This window comes from Pan troglodytes, chromosome X (assembly GCF_028858775.2).
Source record: "Pan troglodytes isolate AG18354 chromosome X, NHGRI_mPanTro3-v2.0_pri, whole genome shotgun sequence".
NCBI lineage: Eukaryota > Metazoa > Chordata > Mammalia > Primates > Hominidae > Pan > Pan troglodytes.
Window position 1 is genome coordinate 94,294,897 of NC_072421.2, and position 22,762 is coordinate 94,317,658.

Here is a 22,762-nt window from a genome sequence, read left to right on the forward strand (position 1 = left end):
CTCACTACGTTGCCCAGGCTCGTTTCAAACCTGAGCTCAAGTGATCCTCCTGTCTTGGCTTCCCAAAGTGTTGGGATTACAGGCATGAGCCACTGTGCGTAGCCAGCACTTTGTTTTGAAGTGATCAGAAACAAACTTTCTCACAAATAAGAAGTCTTAGCAATATATGAAGACTTTTAAGAAAAAGTGAAGAATCCTGCACAAAGCTCTGCCTTCAGTATAAGTAGTGACTGGTTTAGTGGCTACAACCTCTAAGTTTTCAACAACATTAAACTATCTGGTGAAGCTGTGAGTCCCGTGCTAATGAAGCTGTGACGACCTTTCACCATGTGTTTTTAAAAAGCTGACTACTCCTCAATTAGATTTTTAATTCTGATGAAAATGGCATCTATTAAAAGTGAATGCCCTTGAGGATCCACATCAGGAAGGAGGAAGCATAAAGGCTACCAAGCATTGATGACTGTGATGCTGGGGGCAAAGGCCAGTGGAGATTTAGCTGTGGTTTTTATTAGGATGGTTGTTTTCATTAGTGCTCTGACTATAAAGTTGCATTGGATTTAAGTGGTCTTCCCTAACCATATTTTCCCAGTAAGCCCTGCTATCTTAGGTGTGCAATTCTGCAAAACAGGAGATTCTTCAGTAAAGACAATATGACATTATAGTAGAATATCTGGCATTTTTTAGAAACATCTGCAGGACATCTAGTTTGGTGTTAACCATGTAGTATACCTGCTTAATACCTGGTAAATACCTGCTTATTCTTAGGAATCCTTTAATGCATAAACATTTTGCTGTGACCTTGGAGGTGGTTCTCATTTTTTTCAAATCCATGTTTCATCTATGAACGACACAGACTGTTCAGATGAGAATACACTGTAGAAGGGAGACATAGAAACTCAGAGGGGTACTATCAGGATGGTCAGAAATCCTCAGGGGTAATAGATGGCTCTAAGGTCAGTTTGAAGACAGAACCCAGTAGCCTTTTATTGGTCTCCCCCAGGACTGGCTTTTAAATGCTGATTGGGTGCTACATTCATGAGAGTCCAGAGGGAGAGACCACAAGGTCAGTGGTTCTAACATACATTTAAGTTTTGATATCCCAATTGATGGTGGTAGCCTCCTTCTTTCTTCAGCATCAGAGAAGAGATGTTCCATCCACCAACCTATTTGTGTGACCCAGGAGGGTAAAAATAAAGGATTACAGATGCAGAGAGATCTGCTGTAGGACCACAATTGGTGAGGTGCTTGGTTCATAATCAGTGGACAAAGAGTCCTTACCGAGAGCAGTGGCTCCTTTCCTGTGTTAGTTTCTGCCAGGCCAATGACCCTGAAGCCTGAAGGAAAAGTTTTTGCTTGTTTTAAACCACTGTTTACATTAACTAGAGCAAAATGCTGAAAAAAACATCAAGAATTAAGACGGGCCAAAATAACCACAATAAAGTCAAATGTAAGACATATCAGGGACAAACTTTCATTTTTTGCAGAAAAGATTATCAATCTTTTACATGTACTTCTAACTGGATATGACATGCAGATTAACCTGGCCTGAGGATGATGAAACCCAACCTTACATTCAAAATAATATCAGTACATTTTCAAGTCTATTTATACGTTCTAAACAGAAGTAATTCATATTACAATGGCCTCCTTATTCTGCTTTTCCACTTTTTAGTTTTTATTTTTATGGAGACAGAGCCTCGCTCTGTCACCCAGGCTGGAGTGCAGTGGCATGATCTCGGCTCACTGCAACCTCTGCCTCCCAGGTTCAAGCCATTCTCCTGCCTCAGCCTCCTGAGTAGCTGGGATTATAGGCACCTGCCACCATGCCCTGCTAATTTTTGTATTTTCAGTAGGGACTGGGTTTTTCCATGTTGGCCAGGCTGGTCTCGAACTCCTGACCTCAGGTGATCCGCCCACCTCAGCCTCCCAAAGTGCTGGGATTACAGGCGTGAGCCACCGTGCCTGACCCCCTTCCACTTTTTAAACAACAGTAATGAAACTTATTAAGTAGGGGGCTTCAATCTGGAAACTCCTTATCTGTTCTGCTGCTTCTCCTGCCAACAGTCTCCCCAGCTCCCCGCCAATTTCTTAACCACAGGGCTTCTGCACATGCTATTGTCATTTCCTTTGCCTGAATGCCCTTCACTGTCCTTATTTGCCTTGTAATTGCTTAATACATTTTTAATATCTTTCCCAAGGCTGGGTGCAGTGGTTCATGCCTGTAATCCCAGCACTTTGGGAGGCCAAGGCAGTCGGATCGCCTGAGTTCGGGAGTTCGAGACCAGCCTGACCAATATGGAGAAACCCAATCTGTACTAAAAATACAAAATTAGCCGGGCGTGGTGGCACATGCCTGTAATCCCAGCTACTCGGGAGGCTGAGGCAGGAGAATCGCTTGAACCTGGGAGGCGGAGGTTGCCGTGAGCTGAGATTGCGCCATTGCACTCTAGCCTGGGCAATAAGAGTGAAACTATATATATCTTTCCCGATAGCATGAAAGCTCCCTAAGACCAAACCATGTCTGTCTTGTTCACCACTGTACTCATGATGCCTTGCACAGTACCTCACACTTAGTAGGCTGCCAACAAATGTTAACTTGAATCAGACCCTTAAGACTCAGCTCATACATCTTCTTTGGGAAGGTGTCCCTGAGCCTCTGACACTCCGATAGTTACCTCTTTCATGTGCTTCAAAGGCTTCCTGTTCATATCTGTTATAGTGCAGTGCAGTTCTTTAATGGTCTGTCTCTCCCAGTAGGCTCTGAAGTTCTAAAAGGCGGAAACTGTGTCATCTTCATCCTTCTTACTCATGACACTCTGTATCACCTAGTGTACTCTAAGGAGCTGAAGAAATGTCTACTGGGCAGATTACTGAACCATGTTTGTGCTTGGAGGGCCCTCAGCTATGGACCACACCTATGGCACAAACAGGAATTACGCATTGGCTAAACAGGTCATGTCTTTCTGAAGCATCCATTTTGACTCAATTTTTCAGGAGAGGAGACATTTATATAAATTGTGTTTGTGTGTGTGTGTATGTAGTGAGTTGAATTCAAAATATACACTAAACTTTAAGTAAAACGGGAACTTCAACAAAGCAAAGTTACCATGGGGCTCCTTGAGCACCCTGTTTGGGAGCATGTATTCCCTCTTCTCTGCTGTCCTTTGGTAGCTTGCCACCTTAGGAGTAGAGAAGTCACACCTCCATGATTAAAAAGAAAGTCAGCCGGGCACGGTGGCTCACGCCTGTAATCCCAGCTCTTTGGGAGGCCAAGGCAGGCGAATCACCTAAGCTCAGGAGTTTGAGAGCAGCCTGACCAACACGGAGAAACCCCATCTCTACTAAAAATGCAGAATTAGCTGGGCGTGGTGGCGGGTCCCTGTAATCCCAGCTACTTGGGAGGCTGAGGCAGGAGAATCGCTTGAACCCGGGAGGTGGAGATTGCGGTGAGCTGAGATTGCACCATTGCACTCCAGCCTGGGCAACAAGAGGGAAACTCTGTCTCAGAATTAAAAAAAAAAAGAAAGTTAATGACAATGACAAAGCTAGAATTAAAGCTGTTTTCAGATATCTGGTGTTCTTTTCATTCTACTGCCCAAGTTAGCTGTCTCCTCGCACCTATAGCATGGTCAAATGCATCCTAATGCACTCTCAATAAATATGTTCAGATACAAATTCCATTCAGCATATTAAATTTAGGCCGAAGGGGAGAAGGTCAAAAGGAGTCATAGTCTGGAGATATCTTCAGTAATAGGTGTATGGCATGTTTATAGATTTCATATTTAAATTTACTTTATAGGTAGCTTTCCTAGCATATGTGCTCCTATTCTATGATGGTGGTTCATTCAAATCCTACCCACCCCGTCTAATGTTCTCAGTGTGTACCTTTACTTTTAAAGGGCATCATTTAAAGAGGATGGAAGAAATACAGTGTGGGTACTGTATTTTGTCCTGAGGACAAAATGCTAGGTATGACGCAAGGACTTAAGACTATCGTCCCAACAGTGCCCTGCTGCTACACAAAAACACCTAGCATTTGTCTAGGGATTTTCATTTACAACAAAGCTTTGACACACATGATCTTATTCACTCCCCACAACAACTCTAAACTAGTTCGGGAACCTGAAAATAGCACTCAATTCAATTGCTAGCTGTATGTAAGTGTTTTGGTTATAGAACCTAACAATCCCCTAGGGATTAAGCGGTGGGCGCCTGCTGCTTCAACAACTCTGCAGCATGGGAATAAAGGAACAACTGTATTTCTTCGGTCACAACGTAATCACGACAACAGAAAGCACTCACTCTTTCCACTCTGACCCACACACAGTCTGTCGAGGCAATTAATCAGCACTCCCGGTGGTTTTCCTATAGGATGCCAGTTCCCTTGCCAATCAAGTCTTTCCACAGACTGTAGCAGGACCACACCCCCGGAGAGGCCTCAGGGAGGGAAGGTGCTGTGGCCCACAGAAGTGAAAGCTGATACTCAGGTTGACCCGCCAGTGAAACTTACAGGCGGATCTTCCCGGGCCTCAGTTTCCCCATCTCTAAAATGGGCCACCCTTCCTTTCTCTTGACTAGTTCCCTCCCTGTTCTCGCTGGGCCACTAGGAAGTGAAATCAGTGCCTAACCGCAGCTGAAAGTGCTCTGTTAGGCTCCAGTCACCGCGCCGGGCATGCTCAGTAGCTGGGGCCGGCTCGGCTGCGGGAGTAGGAAGCAGCTTTGCGCGCCCGGGCGGCCGATGCGGGCACTTTGAAGAATCACGTGTGTTGAGGCCCTCTTAAAGAGATAGGCACCTACTTTTCCCTCCACCCTAAACACCGCCCTGAGGGCGGCGGCGACCGTGGTAATTGCAACTGCTCAGGGGCAGGGCTTGCCCCAGCGCCGAGTAGTGGCAACGGCGTGGTTGCGTCGGGGGTGCCTGGGAGCCTGGAGTCCCGGGGGCCTGAAATCGGCAGCTTCCCGGGCAGACACTCTCTCCCTCAGGAAGAGGTGCCGCCGAGTCAGCGCGGGGCAGTGTGAGCGCCCCGAGGTGCTTTCTCAGTTGAGGAGAGGTGGGGTTACAGGGCACAGGTGACAGGGCCGGAGAAAGATGGAGCAGCCCGGGGCGGCGGCGTCGGGAGCGGGAGGCGGCAGCGAGGAACCCGGTGGGGGCCGGAGCAACAAGCGGAGCGCGGGGAACCGGGCCGCCAATGAAGAGGAAACGAAAAACAAACCCAAATTGGTGAGTGCTCCCGCAGCCCCCGCCGGCCTTAGGGACAGGGAGAGCCCCGGGATCCTCCTGCCATTGAACACGGGGGCACCCGGGGCCCCCTCCCAAGGATGACCGCGACCTCGCTGTGCAACTCGGGGAGCCGCTAAAGGAGTGGCCACGCCGAGGCGCGGAGACGGCGTGGGGGCGGAAGAGCACCCCCTTCTCTACTTAACCCCTTTCTCACTCTTGTCAGCCCGGGAGGCGGTGCGGGAAGGAGAAAGGCCCAGCCCCAACTTGGGGACACCCCGAGTACTGGGTAGGGCTGTTGTTTGTCTAACTTGTGGGCGCAAACCTTTGCGCGATTCCATTCTCCTCCCACCTCTTGTTAGTTGCTGTTTTGCCTCCTAACGCGTAGGGTCCGGGGCAGGGGAACCTCCCTCCTTTTTATTCCAAGTCCTTGGGAGCCCACCTACAGCTTCGCAAATCAAGAAGAACACTATTTATGCTCCCAGTCTTTCTACTTTACCAGAAATCTCAGGAAGAGGCGCCTACGTGCCTTTTTCCTCCTCCTTGCCTCTCTCCATGTGCTCTCCCAAGAAATGTTTTTTGGAAGGGTGGGGGCGCGTGGGAGTTTGAGGCTGGGTGAGGTACCACCAACTGTCGAGTGTGTGTAATAGGCATAGTCATACAGTACTTCCACTTAGTTGATTAAGAACGCTCAAAAGCAGTAGGCACAAACTGTGCAAATCTCACCGTGCTGATAGTGTGAACCGATGGTAGCAGTCCATTTCCTGCCACTGAATGTGCAGAGGAATGAAATCGATGAGGCCTGGTATTGCATTGGGAAATACTGGAGTTTCCTCAGCTCATCAGAAGGGTTCCGCTTTTTGTAAACTTTCTAATTTGGGTGGTGTGAGGGGAAAGGGTTTTCCTGTACAAATTCAGCAGATACTCCTTAGAGCTGTATTCTTAGTCCAGATCCGAAGCACAAGCCACATGTTGAATGTATAGATTTCAGCTTTAACTACCAACTTGATTATAATAGACAAGGAGAGGGTGACATATAAATAAAGCCGTTTCTTATGGCATCTGGCCATTTGGTTTGGATCCAGTACAAAACTGTGGTTTAATCAGTGATTAAAAATTTAAGTAAAAAGTTAACTGATAGTTTCCACAAATGGTTTGGTACGTCTAGCAAGAATCTGCCACTTTTAAGAAGTATGCTTTCGAGAAAAAAAAAAAAAAACACTTATCTCTGTTAGTAGTAACACCTTGATTATATTCTTCTCTTCCCTTTAGCCATTTGTTCTGATTCATCTTTTATGTTTTACTTGCTTTGACAAGGTAACTAGATAGTTATGAGATCGTATCATTTTCAGTTCCTAGCTAACTTCACTGTTCCGGTTCCTAGCTAACTTCACTGTTCCGTGTTGAACATAGCTTGATACAGTAGAACAAGATCTGAATCCAAGAGTTTGTTAATATTAACATGAATTTTCTTTTTTTGCTCAAACATAACTTTTGAGCCTTACGTGATTTTACAAGCAGATGTGTCAGAGTTAACAAAAACAAATTTAGGAAGACATTGTGGCACATTTTAAGGCAAGCAAGTTGACCAAACAGTAAGATTTAGTAAGCTTTTCAGGAAAGAATTCATCTGGGATTCTTAGAAGTTTGCTAGTAAGATACAACTTTACTTAGATGAAATTTTTTTATTTTGAGTATTATGTTAATAATCTCTGAACTAGTCCTTAATTTGTGTGTGTATATGAGTGTAAAGGAGTTGTGGTATGGGATTATAAAAGAGAGCCATATGGTGATAGAAATTATTTGTGTAGGTGATCTTGGGGCATAGGGGTTCTTAAACTCCTGAAATTGTATGAAAATATTTGAGTGTATATGGGTACATTTATTTTTCTGGGCCCCATAGCTTTCATCAGTTTTTCAAAGGCATCCATTACCTATAGAAGAGTAAGAACTATGGCATTACAAAAGATAGAAAGTAAAGGAAAGGATAGTTGATTCCACTCTAAGTTACTGAGTAGGGAAGAAGGGGAAATGGCATTGACCACACAGGTGATTGATATTGAAACGAATTCTTCTGGTGGTAAAAAAGAAGTTAACTACTCAATGTCTACATAGATTAAAATTTCCGCTACAGAGGAAAATTAATTCAGTCGCTCTAGTATAGTGGATTCATAAGGTATAAGGCTTGTGTAGTTTGGTTGTTTTCATTTAGTTCCTCAGAATTCTGGAAAAATGGAAATGGAACACATATTTTCTTTTCTTTTTTTTTTTTTTGAGACGAAGTCTCGCTCTGTTGCCATGGCTGGAGTCCAGTGGCGCGATCTTGGCTCACTGCAACCTCTGCCTCCCGGGTTCAAGTGATTCTCCTGCCTCAGCCTCCTGAGTAGCTGGGATTACAGGCACGTGCCACCACACCCGGCTAATTTTTGTATTTTTAGTAGAGACGGGATTTCACCATGTTGGTCAGCCTGGAAAGCAGATTTTCTATAGAGAGGAACTGCTTTCATTTATATCCTCAACTTTTTAATGAGTATTAGTGAGAAATTTTTCAGAGTGGCATTTCAACACTATAATGATTTCTATTTAAGATTACTTAAATAAAAATTCAATGGAATTCACTTCAGGTTTTTTCATATAAGCATCCTCATAATGACCCTTTTGTTTTGATTCTTTTAAAATAAGGCATTCCTGTCTTGGACTCATCACATTTTGAATAATACATTAGTAGTAGAGTTTTGGATTTTATGTAACTATTTTGGTTAGGCCCAGATTGCAACATGTCATCAAACAGCATGAATCTTAGATTAATTTGTAATTTGATGTCAACCATGGAATGCATTTTGTTAAATTGAGTAGAAGAGAAAGCTCTGTAAATGTTGTGAAGGAACTACATCTTGAATCCTACTTATTTAAGGCAGTGACTTAACCATTAAGAGAGGCCAATGTTGATGCAGAACACCGCACCCCACACCACACGGTAGTGTAGAGTGACCTAACAGTATTTGATGTTTTTGCATTTTTGACTTTGTGTTCCTGCATAATTTCTGAAGCCTTTGGTTCTTCAAACAGTAAAGTCAAATTAGTTAATTTTTCTGGTTATTATGTAACTTCCTATTTGGTTATTTGTTTACAACTGGATAAATTATGTTTTTATTTATTTATTTATTTTGAGACGGAGTCTCGCTCTGTTGCCCAGGCTGGAGTGCAGTGGTGTGATCTGGGCCCACTGCAACCTCTGCCTCCTGGGTGCAAGCGATTCTCCTGCCTCAGCCTCCCTAGCAGCTGGGATTACAGGTGTGCACCACCAGGCCCAGCTAATCTTTTTTGTATTTTTGTAGAGACGGGGTTTCACCATATTGGCCAGGCTGGTCTTGAATTCCTGACCTCAAGTGATCCACCCACCTCCACCTCCCAAAGTGCTAGGATTACGGGCTTGAGCCACTGCACCCAGTCTTGATTTTTAATGATAAGGTATGGGCAACAATGATTTCATTTATGCAATACAGGTTTACTGAGTACCTACTGTGTGCTAGGCATAATTCTAAGGGTTGGTGATACAAAGATACTTGTAGTCTACTGAGACAGACAGGGAAGTTAATTAATGCTTAAAATGCAATGTGAGCCAGACGTGGTAGCTTGTGCCTATAATCCCAGCTACACAGGCTGCTAAGGCAGGAGGATTGCTTGAGCTCAGGAGTTTGAAGCTGCAGTGAGCTGTGACTATACCACTGTATTACAGCCTTGGCGACAGAGAACCCATCTCTTTAAGGAAAAAAAAAAAAGCAGTGTGATAAGTTGCTATAGGAATATGCATGGTTGGGGGTGGTCATGGAGAGGCATCTACGTAGAATTGCATGCTTGAGTAAGAAAAGGCTTATCGCAGTAGGTGACATTTGCAGCTGAAGGCTGAAGAAAATAGGTGAGGGAAAGGCATTCTAGGTTGAAAAAACAACATATACAAAGGTAAACAGATAAGGGAGCATATCCAATAAAGAAAGTTCACTTGGATGAATATGGCTGAAACAAAGGGTACACATGGTAGACTTGCTAGAAAAGAGACGGGGTCCGGATCATGATGGATCTTGTATGCCATGTTAGAGTTTCAACTTCTTTCTGAAAGTAGGGGTAACCCATTGAAGAGATTAAGGCGGAGAATGACCTGATCAGATTTGCGTTTCAGAAAAAAAAGTACTTTGGAGAATTTCTTGGAAAAGCATGCTAGAATGGAGGCAGGAAGACCATTTAGAAGGAGCAGAGTAGCATAAAAGAGTTTTTGATATTTAGAGACCTGGATTCCAGTTGCAGCTTATCCATTCATTCATTTACCAGCTCATCCATTTACTAGGCGTTTTTCTCTGCACCTCAGTTTCCTTCTGCCACCTCCCTTGCCTCTCCTGAGTACCACCCACCCTGAACATCCCCACCAAATCTGAAATGGCCACCCCTTTCTCTTTTATAACTTTCACCCCCTTTCACAGCCCAGCTCATGTCTCAATATTCTCTCACTCTTCCATTAAACACCGATTACTTCAGTTTAGTGAGGGCTTTCCTTCTTCTGGACTCAATAACTGTCATGAGTCTGAATGTTACATGCTGATCTTGTCTCTGCAAATATTTTAAACTGCCTCTGGGAATGGGTCCCATTTTATGTCTATTCTTGAAAACCTGGCAGGCCGGTGCTTGGGTGCAAAACTATTCAGTAAATAATTATTAGCTGGGGATTTTTTTCCCCTATATACCAGGTATTTTGAGAGTGTAAATTGGTGAAAAGAGGCTTTTTAAAAAAATGTTTATTTGTATGTGCCTTTTTTTTTTAAGTATATGTACTCCATCAAATGAACCTATCCATACATTCCTCTTTGTCTTTTCTCCAATTTTGAAACTCAGTAAACTTCTTCAGGGCTGTGAGAACTCTTCTACCCCCAGCTTGTTTGAATTCTTGTGATGTCAGAGCCTAAACTTCCAAGCACGGAAACAGTACCAACAACGATGAGCCAAGTAACATTTTACTCTTATTAGCAGGAGACTTCATATTATTGGCAAAAGAATATGGAACGGAGAGCCAAAAGACCTGGGTTCCAGTGTCCCATCTGTCTTTTATTTGCTTGTGATTTCTGATGAGCCATTTAGCACCAGAAGTTTGAGCTCTTTGATTAATGTTTGCCAGTTGGGGATAATGCTGCCTGCCTGATTTGCTTCACAAGGTGTTTTAGATAAAATACAGTAATGAATGAGAAAGCATTAGGAAATTCTATATTGTTATACAAATATAGAGCATTTTTATTAACCCCTTATATTACTTGAATCAAATATGATTATGGTTGGATGGTTTAATGTCTTTCTTGCATTTTGACAGCACTGATGTTATTATTGTATAAAGTACCATAATATGGTTATATGTTGAAAGATTCCTTATTCTCTCCCCAATACCATTTGTCCCTTTGGAGGAATATGCATTCTGTCCTTTTACTAAGATTTCATTCTGTTGAATGAATATAAGATGTGAGTCTAATTTTTTTCCATGATAATTTTTTGGAGAACTAGTCTACCCTTTTCTTTCATTGTGTCAATTTGAGGCATTAAAATTTTTTTAAACAAAACTTCCATTTGATATCTGTGACATTATGCCTTGTCAGGCAGCTTACTGCCTTTGTACAAATAAAGAAACTGAGTCACTGAAATGTTAAGAGGACTGCTTTAGAGATAAGTTTAAAAGCTACCTCCTCTATTGTAGAAATTATCCATAGCACTGAGTCATTGTGCTTCAGGGACTCTGAAGGTGAAAAAGTTATTCAATTTTTCTTCTTTTGTTCCTTTTTGGAACAATTCTAATTGTAATCCACCTAGATATTATTAAGCTCTGGCAGTAGCAACATGTTACTGAAGTGAAATCATATTCTTTTCCAACCTGCTTTCAAAGAACACTGTAAATAACAGCATACATAATATATGCTAATTTATATAAATCAGCACATCTGGTTAAATGTTACTGGGTACCACTAGCACTACAGGGGTTATTGTTGAAGACCCAACTCCAGTCTACCATGCAGAAGAAACCAGTTCCTTCTGCTGGATTTGGGGTGTTTGATACATTTTTTTCCCCTCAAGACAGGAGAAACTATGATGATGTCCAGGTAACTTAAAATATAGTTATTAGCTTGATATCCAAGTGGGCATGTTGTGGAAGCACCCATTGTGGGATACAGCTCAAAACTGATGCATTTGAAGAAAGATTAAGATGTATTTTCACATAGCTATTTATTGTGAATGTCAGTAATGGAAAGAAATTAACTCATACTGATTTAAAACTTATTTTCCTCATCAGGTTGAGTCTGTTTCCAAATAATATACTCTGGCTGTAGCTTAAACAGACAACTGAATTCTGGTATTTAACTGACTTTGTGTGAGGTTACCTGGCAGGGAAAGGTATTGGTCCCTTTCTCATGAAAGAATGTAGAAAAGAAAATTCTTACTTATCACCATTTGCACAGTCTTTGGTTTACTGAAGATTTTACTGTATTGCTTTAAGGAGAGTAAGCTACATTGCTACAAATACATACCAGCATACTGGCCACCAGCTGTATACAGTGTGGCCTATGAATGAGTGAGAAGCTTCTAGGTGGCTATTAAGGCAGGCCTAGGTAGGAATCCAACACTTCATTAGGAAGGAATTATTCCGAAATGGCTGTTGACTCAGTCACCTGGCAGTTTTGGCACTCACCCAAGGGAGAAGAGATTTTGGGTACAATCCTTTTTAAAAAATCTATTTAACAACAAATAATCTATTTGTTGTTCTGTGATATCATAGACATCCAGGCTTTAAAAAGAAAGATCTGCTCAAAATTAAGAGGAATTTTAACCTACCCTTAATTCGTTGGTCTGTTATTAAGCTAAAAGAAATAAACTTTTAAACTTCATAATATGAGCCAGTTAATGAGACTTTTTTACAAAACTTAAACAAATTTTCAAACGTGCTAAAAAGTAGAATAGTACAATGAACCACCACCATCTATCCATTGCCCAGATATAAGTTATCTACATTTTGCAACATTTGCTTGATCCATCCTTTATTTTTCCCTTGCTAAAGTATTTTAGTGCAAATCTCAGATATCTTGTCATTTTACTCCTACATACTGTCACGTCTTTAAAAATTAAAATTAACATATTCCTTGGTATCATCCAGCATTCATTCCATAATCAAATATTACCAATTGCCTAAAAAAATTAGATTTTTGATCTAATGTGTACCTAATTGATATACATGTCACTGAACTCCTTAAACAAATACAGCTTTAAATTACTGGTAAAATCTTATTCAGAGTTACTCCACATAAAGTGCTATCATAAAGCCTCAGCCCAAATTAAGTTCACTTCTGTCTTTAATTCTGTAGAAGTATCTGGAAAGGTTGACTATACAAGGGTGGATAGACTCCTTGGAACAGCTATTATGTACCATCAAAAATAGAACAAATTAGTTTTGGCTTTACTCACTGGTTGGGCAATCACTAATTCTTCATTTTGCAATTTGTGAAGTGGGGTGGGGCTTATGTGTAAGAATTTTCCTTTCAGGGAAATGCTGTAGATAGTTAGGCAAAGGAAAATTATTCTTCATTTCTCTAGATAAAGCGTTCATATGACTCTTTGACATTCACACCCCACCACAACAACTAAGTTTATGTTACTGGCTCTAGTTTTATTTCAAAACAAATGCCGGTTTGGTCTATCTTTGTTTTTCAGCCCCTTTGATATAGTCTAGGTTGCTGAATCTGGATAATTGGGTGAGTAAACCTTTACATAGAAGTTATTCTTATTGAGATGTTTGTGGGCTTACAATTGAAAACCAGACTACACTAATGAGGTGATGGAGCTGGGGATGGGTGGAGTGGGTAAATATGAGAAATCAACTTGGGCAAATGGCCTAGACTCCACACAGATTTGCTAAAGAAATTGTGTAACTATTACTTTCCAGACAGCAGTTTAGTGCTGTTATTGTGCTGAGAGGCAATAGGCAAATAATTTCACTAGCTGTAGACTCAAGTAGATTTAGGCTAGTAATCTGTCTCCACTCTGCAACTTCTAGACTGACCATTTACTAAACCAGTCAGTTGGGTAGTTTTCCTCAAAACAGATAGATGAGTGATAATTGTTGGAGCCAGAGAGCTGGCATTTTCTTCTTTTGTTTGGCCCAGGGGAGGGAAAACTATGGAGGTGGTGTTTTATGTGCTCTGAAATCAATCACTGATAAAGTCTTAAATGCTTAGTAGTCTATTGTGCTGGCTGAAACTGTTTACAAAGATTCTATATGTAGATAGGAAGACCTTGTATAGGCTGTACACTTGCATTGTGAGCTTTAATAATGTATACGTATAACAGAGACCAGGTCGGTATGTATGGGTGGGCCCTGACCAAGGGTGTGAGACCACAGAGGTCACACCACTTACCAAATCATGTGCCAGTTACAAGACTATGTCTTCCTGGGGCTGCGTTTTCTGATTCACACAGAGGCACCATATGGGCTAGCTAATACATTTAAAGCCAGATGGATTTTAGTCTCATACCTGATAAGAAATTCAGCAAGGATTCCGGGCATGGTGGCTCACGCCTGTAGTCCCAGGACTTTGGGAGGCTGAGGCGGGTGGATCACCTGAGGTCAGAAGTTTGAGACCAGCCTGGCCAACATGGTGAAACCCCATCTCTACTAAAAATACAAAAATTAGCTGTGCATGGTGGGAGACGCCTGTAATCCCAGCTACTCGGGAGGCTGAGGCAGAAGAATTGCTTGAACCCAGAAGGCAGAGGTTGCAGTGAGCCAAGATTGCACCATTGTACTCTAGCATGGGCAACAAGAGTGAAACTTCATTTTGAGTAGGGATTTCTTATTTGTCATTGGTTCTGAGAAAAGAATGTAAGATGTATATTTATGTAATATCCTACACCTGATTACTTTTGCTTTTGAATTATTGAAATCTTCAAATGTAGATGGCTGTGCCCTTGAGGGCCTAGGTTATAGTTCAGTATGTTCATTATCTTCCCCAACTTAAGGGTTGAGTTCTGTTATAGCTAATTGTAGATCAATTAGCTTAAGGCTCCTCCCTTTCTGCACTCCTTTCAGCAATTTTCTTGACATAATTGTTTCACAGAGTTTCATATGGTTACGCATTATCTAGGCTGCATTTTTTTTTTTTTTTTTAGATGGAGTCTCACTCTGTCACCCAGGCTGGAGTGCAGTGGCCTGATCTCTGCTTACTGCAACCTCCGCCTCCCGGGTTCAAGCGATTCTTCTGCCTCAGCCTCCCGAGTACCTGGGATTACAAGCATGCACCACCACGCCCAGCTAATTTTTGTATTTTTAGTAGAGGTGGGGTTTCCCAATGTTTCCCAGGCTAGTCTCAAACTCCTGACCTCAAGTGATCTGCCCTCCTGGGCCTCCCAAAGTGCTGGGATTACAGGCATGAGCTACCGCGCCTGGCTGCATTGTTTTTTGAAGTTTGTACCGTGCTTATTTCCACTTTCATTGCTCACGATACAGGGCAGAACATATAGAAAGTTAAGATGGGTTAAAACAAATTTGGCAGAACCATTTCCTCTGATAATATGCTCTGCAATCTAGTACCTCACATTACAAAATCAACGTTTTTCAGAAGAGTCAGTGTGTACATAAAATATTTGTGAGTGAAAATAAACTTCTTAGGATGCCCTCAGCTTGTTTTTCATTGACATTGCATTAGTTTACATTATCTACCTCCCCACCCCCACTTTGGTTGACTAGCTAATGGTCTTTTTTTTTTTTGTTTTTTTTGAGACAGAGTCTCGCTCTGTCGCCCGGGCTGAAGTGCAGTGGCATGATTTCGGCTCACTGCAACCTCCACTTCTTGGGTTCAAAAGATTCTCCTGCCTCAGCCTCCTGAGTAGCTGGTATCACAGGTGTACGTCACCCCACCCGGCTAATTTTTTGTGTGTTTTTAGTAGAGACAGGGTTTTGCCATTTTGGCCAGGCTGGTCCTGAACTCCTGGCCTCAAGTGATATGCCTGCCTCGGCCTCCCAAAGTGCTGGAGTTACAGGTATGAGCCACAACGCCTGGCGCTAATGGTCTTTAAACAAGCTGTTACAGTGAAGAATAAGTTTATGATTCAAAAATGGCCTGGATTTTATCCATGCTGGCAGTTTAGATTTTCACGTGTTTGTTTTACGAAAGTAGGGCTTCCCTGTATTCTCTTATCTCAAATTCTTAGGCTTCTTCATTACAGCCTATACTTGTTTCATCAAACTGCATTCAGATGGTCTTGTAAGTTCCCATGACAGCAAAATCCTACATTTTAATATAAGCTGAGTTGGTCTGGGACAAAATACTAGATTTTAAATGGCCATTATCTCTGTATAAAATGGAGCTGAGGTATTAGTTGCACTTTACAGTAGGAACTGTGTAGGGCTCTGGGCCCAATTTTTCACATTCTTCCTATGGGTTCTGTTATAGCTAATTGTAGATCAAGATATGTTACAAATCCCTACTTTCAACCTCCTCTCTCCTCCTTAAATAATGTTACTACTTGCATGTTTATAACTCTGAAGGGCATCTTATTTCTTGTTGTTTTTACTGATTTCTGTGACTATTATCAATGGTGTATCCTATTGTCTGACCACGGAGATAACAGGCAGAAGGATGGCCATTGGATGTTAAATCGATTACTGAACATGACAGAGATTTATTTTAAAGCATTTCCTATCCTCACTCATCACCATGTAGTTATGAACTAGTCAAAACTTCATTTTGATCTTAGCACCACCACTTCATGTTTTTCAAGATGCCTACATTGTATTTTATGGAATCTAAATGTATTTAATATGCTATACAGAGTTGAAATAAGCTAAATAGGATATTTAATCCTATTAAGTGTTTTTTAGGAGTTTGTTTCTGGTTATTTAAAAAGACTGGGCTGGGTGCAGTGGCTGATGCCTATAATCCTAGCACTTTGGGAGGCTAAGGCAGGAGGATTGCTGGAGCCCAGGAGGTTGAGGCTGCAGTGAGCTGTGATCGTACCACTGCATTCCAGCCTGGGTGACAGAGTGAGACCCTGACTCTAAAAGAAAAGAAAAATTTTAAAAAAAGGTCCTATAGAGATAAGCCGACTACTTTTTAAAAATGTGACTCTGGACAAGTCTTTTATTTTTCTTCTCTCTGGGTGTCAGTGTATTCTGTAAAATAAGGGAATCGAAATAGATGATCTACAAAGTTCCATTTAGCTCTGGCATACTGGGAGTCAAAGTTTATTGAAAGCTGTAATACATCTACCCTAACATAAATACAAGACCTCTGGATTCCAGTTAGACAAAAAGTTGGAATTAGGCTGAATGCTAAAGAGTGAATATCCCAGTTAACTTTATTGTCCTGTTTCTGGAGTCTAGGTTAGCCTAGTCTAGTGAAGGCCACATCAACGTTTCTTTTTAACTATGAATTGTACGGAAGGTAATGGTCTGAGCCCTAGGGAATGCTGGCTTCCTCTGCGTCATCCTGATTCTTGGGAGGATGCTTTGGTTCAGTGACCAAGTACAGTATGCAAGCCTTCCCAGAGATGATTCTCAATAGTACACAAAATCATAGGTACCAGTTTTTGTTCTAAGTGCTTTGCGTGTATTTGTTAAGAACTGTGCAAGGTCTGGGATTTTCCCCTACTTAACTACCTGTTACTGTTTAATGGATGATTGCAGAAGACCCAAAGGACAAAAGACAGTTTATTATTCATTGCAAAAGCAGTAGCCAGAATGTCAGCATGACATGCTGGTTCACTATGACCATAAGTCCCATCGTGGGTAGACCAGCATGATGGCCACAAACGGAGTCAGTGGCATTGCAGGAGAGGAACTCTGAGCTTGGGGGTTTGCTACTTTTATAGCATTAAGAAGTCAGCTTGATCTTTGGGGTGGGGAGATATCACCTCATCCTCAAGGTTGTTTGCTACAAACACAGCCATGGGAAATGGCCCCAGTAAAATGCTGTCAGTGCCTTTTAGTCTTGGCATAGCCAGCAAGAATGGGCAGGGGATGCTCAGGGATTCATGGCAGATTGCTTCCTTCATCAGTTTTAACTAATTTCATCCTCACAGCAATCATTTTGTAGGTGAAGAAAACGTCTCCAAGCAGATGAGTAACTGGCCCGAGGATATGCAAAGGTGAATTTAGAATTGAAGACCAATGTGGGGCCAGGTGTGGTGGCTCACACCTGTAATCCCAGCACTTTGGGCGGCCGAGGCGGGTGGATCACCAGAGGTCAGGAGTTCAAGACCAGCCTGGCCAACATGGTGGAACCCTGTCTCTACTGAAAATAGAAAAATTAGCCAGGCATGGTGGCATGCACCTATAATCCCAGCTACCTGGGAGGCCGAGGCAGGAGAATTGCTTGATCCCGGGAGGCAGAGGTTGCAGTGAGCTGAGATCTGCCACTGCACTTCAGCCTGGGCAACAGAGCGAGACTCTGTCTCAAAAAAATAAAATATTTTAAAAAATAAAATCGAATTCAAGACCAATGTGACTGTAAAATGTATGTTTTACACCACGATTTTCTATACTGCCTGAGAACCTCAAGGTAGCTCTAAATTGAACTGAAGACCTAGTGGTTCTCTAGACTGATGATGGTGGGACCTAGCCTAGATTTGCACTCTGCTTATGTATAATTTAGAAGACAGAGTTCAGGGGCCATTCATTTTAGTGCCATTGTCAAAAAAAAAAATTCTTTGAATCACTGCCATGAAGTAACGGGTCAGAAACGTGACCACTAAGAAAAAGCCAAGAGGACAAAAGTGATATGGCTGTGGATTTTAAGGCTACTTGAACACAGTTCTTAAAAATACCAGCCTGTGATAGCCCACCACTGGGGAAAAAAAAATACCTGTCTAGCAGTCTGGCCTTTATTAACTAATTGCATGGCCAGCAGAAGGCCTGTGTACTTTACTACTGTTGCATATTGCATATGATTTTCTTGTTGTTTGTACATCAGCCTTGCAGAGACTAGCTTCTGAAGAGGTTACATTGCAAGTTATACTGCCTACTTCATGTTTTAGCTTCTCTCTCTCCTCTATTGCCCACTTCCTTTCTGTTTGTGATCTTTTGCATGAAGTAAAAGTGCTTTGGAAAAATTAATGCTATCTCCTGCTAAACAAGTACACGATATGCATTGTTTCTTGTTTAGGGGAGTGCCAAGAACCACCTACCCTCTCCTGCTGCTTCCTGCGTGTGCTTTGCCTAAAGATTGGCTGCTATAAAAGTGTGGTATATTCAGCCAAGTGCTATCTTTTTAATTAGTTTGCAGAAAGTGTTGTGACAAACTATTTTTGTGTTGACTTGTGACGAGTAATAGAGCCCTAAACTATGGGCGTTAAGTGCCAGACAATATGGAAGTACATAATGTAGTTTGAGTTCTAGTCCCCTTAGTTTGATCCATCATCCTTCCCCAAAGAAAAAGCCCCTAATTTTTAAAAATGTGACAGGTAAAATAGATTACGAATATACCAGTATGTGTCTGGAGCCTGAAATTGGCCTATTTCTTATAATTACTAATCTTAAACTTTTTTTTTTTTTTAAGAGATGAGGTCTTACTCTGTTGCCCAGACTGGAATGCAGTGGCATGATCATAGCTCACTGCAAACTCAAACTCCTGGGTTCAGGTTATCCTCCTCCCTTAGCATCCCAAGTAGCTGGTACTACAGGCATGTGCCACCATGCCCCACTAAATTTTTTTTTTTTTTTCGGTAGAGACAGCATTTTGCTGTGTTGCCCAGGCTGGTCTGGAACTCCTGGCCTCAAGTGATCCTCCTGCCTCAACTCAGCCTCTCACTTGGATTATAGGAATGAGCCACCACACCTGGCTTGATTACCAATGTTAATGAGCTAATATTTCCATATTGGTTCTGTTCATACAACTGTGTACAACACAGCATGAAACTAGAAAGTGAAGGATATCTTAAGCTCTCATAATGATAGAGACATAACTGGGAAAGCTGATAATTAAGCAGACTAAGAATCTTAGTAAATTTCTGTTTTTCAAATACTTCTTATCAATTTTTACAAATTCATATTTTCTCTAAATATAGTCCTGGTTGTTGATGTTCTTTTGTTTTTCACTCCATCTAACCCAAAGGGCTTCGTGTTATGGATAAATATGTAAGGAAGGATATAGCATTCCCATGTCCCAAAAAGTGTGTTGTTCTTTTTATTTAGACCAGTGATTTTCAGTGGGGGCTAATTTTACCTCCCAGGGAACATTTGGTAATGTCTGGAGACATTTTTGGTTCTCACAACTGGGGGAGGGTGCTACACTGGCATCTAGTGAATAGAGGCCTGGGTTGCTGTTCTCTATCCTACAATCATAGGACATTCTCTCCAGCACAAAGAATTATTCAGTCTAAAATGTCAAGGTTAAGAAACTCTGCTTTAGACCCTATAACATTTTGTATATTTAGTGTGAAAAACTTTTTGTGTATTTAGTGTGAAAAATTTCTGTGGCTCCTCAGCTGTTCTTTACTTTCCATTCTCTCCTTTCCTCTCTATTCAGACAGGGTCAGCTAATCCCTGTCTTCATGGAAGCATGGTTTGTTTCCTTGATTCCCGCCAATTTTATTTGCATTTTCTTCTTTTCTGCTACTGGAAATCTGGTGGACTGCACTGTTGTGAACTTTTTAGTTGTCAACTATACCTTTTATCACTTACCTCATTTCTAACATCTAAGGAAAATATTCATTTTCATCGTAGTGAGTTTAAAAGGCTCTTTTTCCATCTGTGGATTCTTTGATACTTCAACAACTTTTGATGCTGGTGACTTTTAACTCATCATCTATATGAATTTTATTTATTTATATATCATTTTGAGACAGGGTCTCCCTCTACTGCCCAGGCTAGAGTGCAGTGGCGCAATCATGGCTCACTGCAGCCTCGACCTCCCTGGCTCAAGCCATCCTCCCACCTCAGCCTCCTGAGTAGCTGGGACTACAGGCACATGCCATCATGCTCAGCTAATTTTTGTATTTTTCATAGAGATGTGGTTTCGCCATGTTGCCCAGGCTGGTCTTGAACCCCTGGGTTCAAGCGATCCGCCCGTCTCAGCCTCCCAAAGTGATTACAGGCCTGAGCCATGCACCTGGCCTGAATTTTAGATTCTATGGTACAGTCTTCTCTGACAACTTCTGCCTCTTGATTTGCTGACTGCTAAAGTGCCAGCTTTGTTTGCCTTCCATCTCAAAACTTCTCACTGTTATCTGTTCTTCTCCACATACAATTGCAGGCAATCATATGCCTCTTCAAATACCACCTGGATGCAGATGCAGATGCAGATGATGCCAAACTTTTCTATCTACTTTGACATCTAAGTTTGATACTTTGTCATCATTTGCTGAGAGGCATCTCCTGACTGTGTTGCAGTTCTACTAAAAACTGCATAACACCTCAAATACTTCATAGTGGTGTTTTTAATATTTTTCCTTTTTACAGGAAAAATAAAAATTAACTTGATGCTCTCAACACACATACATACACATACACAGACACACATGGACACACACACACTGTTTATCAGGTTTACCTTTTCAAGCTAAGGTTTACTTGCTTCACTTATCACCAGACTGTATTATTCTATTGTTAGTCACTGACTGACCTTTATGATTTCTGGTCCAGTTGAATGAAGGTTAACTTCCCTATTTGACCAGTGAAAGTCAGTGACTCCTTCTCATTCAACTCATCAGGTCCCACTGTATTTTTACATTTAGGGCTACTATTAGGCACCTAATTGTATCTTCTTCCTTTTTTAATTTGCTCCCCTTTTAAAAGTTGAAGCCGTTAGGTGTATTGTCTCATATGCCTGAAATAACCTTTTCTTTTTTCTGTTCTCAGTGAATCCTAAGTACTTTCTTTCTAGTTCTTTATATAACTCTTAAACCCTTTATTGCCTACTTGAAGGTGACATGATCATTTCATTCCCCTTCAATTTCCCATAGAGAGCCAGTTCATTTCTGCAGCATGCATGGCCATATTAACAATTGTCCTTATTATAAATGTATGTTATAGTGTTCATTCCAGACACATCAAATCCTTGTTATGTATGGGGCATCATGCTGAGCATATAAACATAAGTATATACAGGTCTTACTCTTGAGGAGCTCATGGCCTAATGAGAAAAGGACAGATACATATAAAGTAGTAAATTCTATAATAAATAGGTATGAGGAGAACGCTCTTGGGAATGCCGCATACTGTGCTTGGTAGGGAGAGGAAAGACTTCACAGAGGTAACATTTGATTTGGGTCTTAGGAATGAAGAACAGCTTTGTAAGATTAAAAGGCAAGTTTGTTTTTTTTTAAGACTAGTCGAGTGCAGTAGTGAGAAGTGGGGAAAGAGTAGAACAAGGAGTTAGATCTGTAACTGACTGTGAACAATCATTCGAGATAACTTACTACCTTCAGACCAGCCAAGGCAAGCCATTCTTAATAGTGGGATTATCATGTATGCAAGTTTAGAGTTATGTAAAGGCACATATTTGTTTTAAGTGTCATTGATTTTAAAATATTAAGATCTTAGAGAGAAGGTTGTGACTGAACTTGTTTTATGACTGAATGTAGGTGATCATAGGAAATATTTTTCACCAACTCAGAAGTGGGATAGAGAGAGGGAACTAACGTTTAGTGAGCACCTACAGTATTTCAGGTGTTGTTCTAGGAGCTTTACATCACCATCTTAATTTTTTATTATAAACACGTAGGCATAGTTATTTCCCACATTTAACAAATACGGGAAATGAGTCTCAGAGAGGTTAATTGATTCTGATTCCAAAATACATGATATTTTATGATAGCATTCTGTCTTCTTCTTACAAGTAACAGGCTATATTTAAAATCTAGAAATGAGCTGTAATTTTCTATTTTTTACATAAATATGTTTTATTTTTCTCCTATCGCAGATCCTATTAGGAGTCTAATAAATGTATTTTAACACATTTCCTTTCTGTTGGATTACATTAGTTGAGAAATAATAGAGCTTGAGAAATTGGCTGGGAATTGTCCACAAACATCTAATTTGTAGCTATATATGGTTAGTTTTATTACTGATGATTTGGGCAAGCTCCTCAGTTGGTAATATTCTACCTCTGAAATTCTTCATGTTCAATAGTTAATCTAATTTAATAAATGTTTTGGAGAAGCTCACCTCAGTGCTGCGGTAAGCATTATCAGGGTTAAAGTAAAGAACTCCTACCCACTAGAAACATAGAGTTGGAGAATCTGATGTATACAAACCTGTGGTGCTGGGTGGAATGTGATAAGTGCTACTGTAGAAGGAAAAAGTGCTATGGGAGCACAAATCGTGTTAATTCCAAATGAAGTATTAGGGATGACTTCATGGAAAGATAGGCAGTAGAAGAGAGTCTTAAAGTGCAGAGATTTTTTTTAAAACAGTTATTGTGATAGAATGGAGAAAGGGCATTGTCTGTAGTGAGAAAAATATGCATATCTCAGTCAGCACAGGCTGCTATAGCAAAGTCCCATAGACTAGGTGGCATATGAACA

General features: G+C 41.2%; 1 protein-coding gene across 5 annotated transcripts in view; it reads left to right on the forward strand.

The window, feature by feature from the left end:
* The first annotated feature begins 4,641 nt into the window (after positions 1-4,641).
* The window catches only part of DIAPH2 (diaphanous related formin 2), a 922,276-nt gene continuing 904,155 nt past the window's right edge, over positions 4,642-22,762 (forward strand). For 4 of the 5 annotated variants that reach the window (XM_054677165.2, XM_054677169.2, XM_054677170.2 and 1 more), the window contains exon 1: positions 4,654-5,221. In XM_054677165.2, coding sequence (XP_054533140.1) covers positions 5,090-5,221 — 132 coding nt within the window. In that variant the 5' untranslated portion in view covers positions 4,654-5,089. Of the gene's footprint in view, positions 5,222-22,762 lie in introns of all 5 variants that reach the window. The other variant, XM_054677168.2, reaches the window with a different exon arrangement.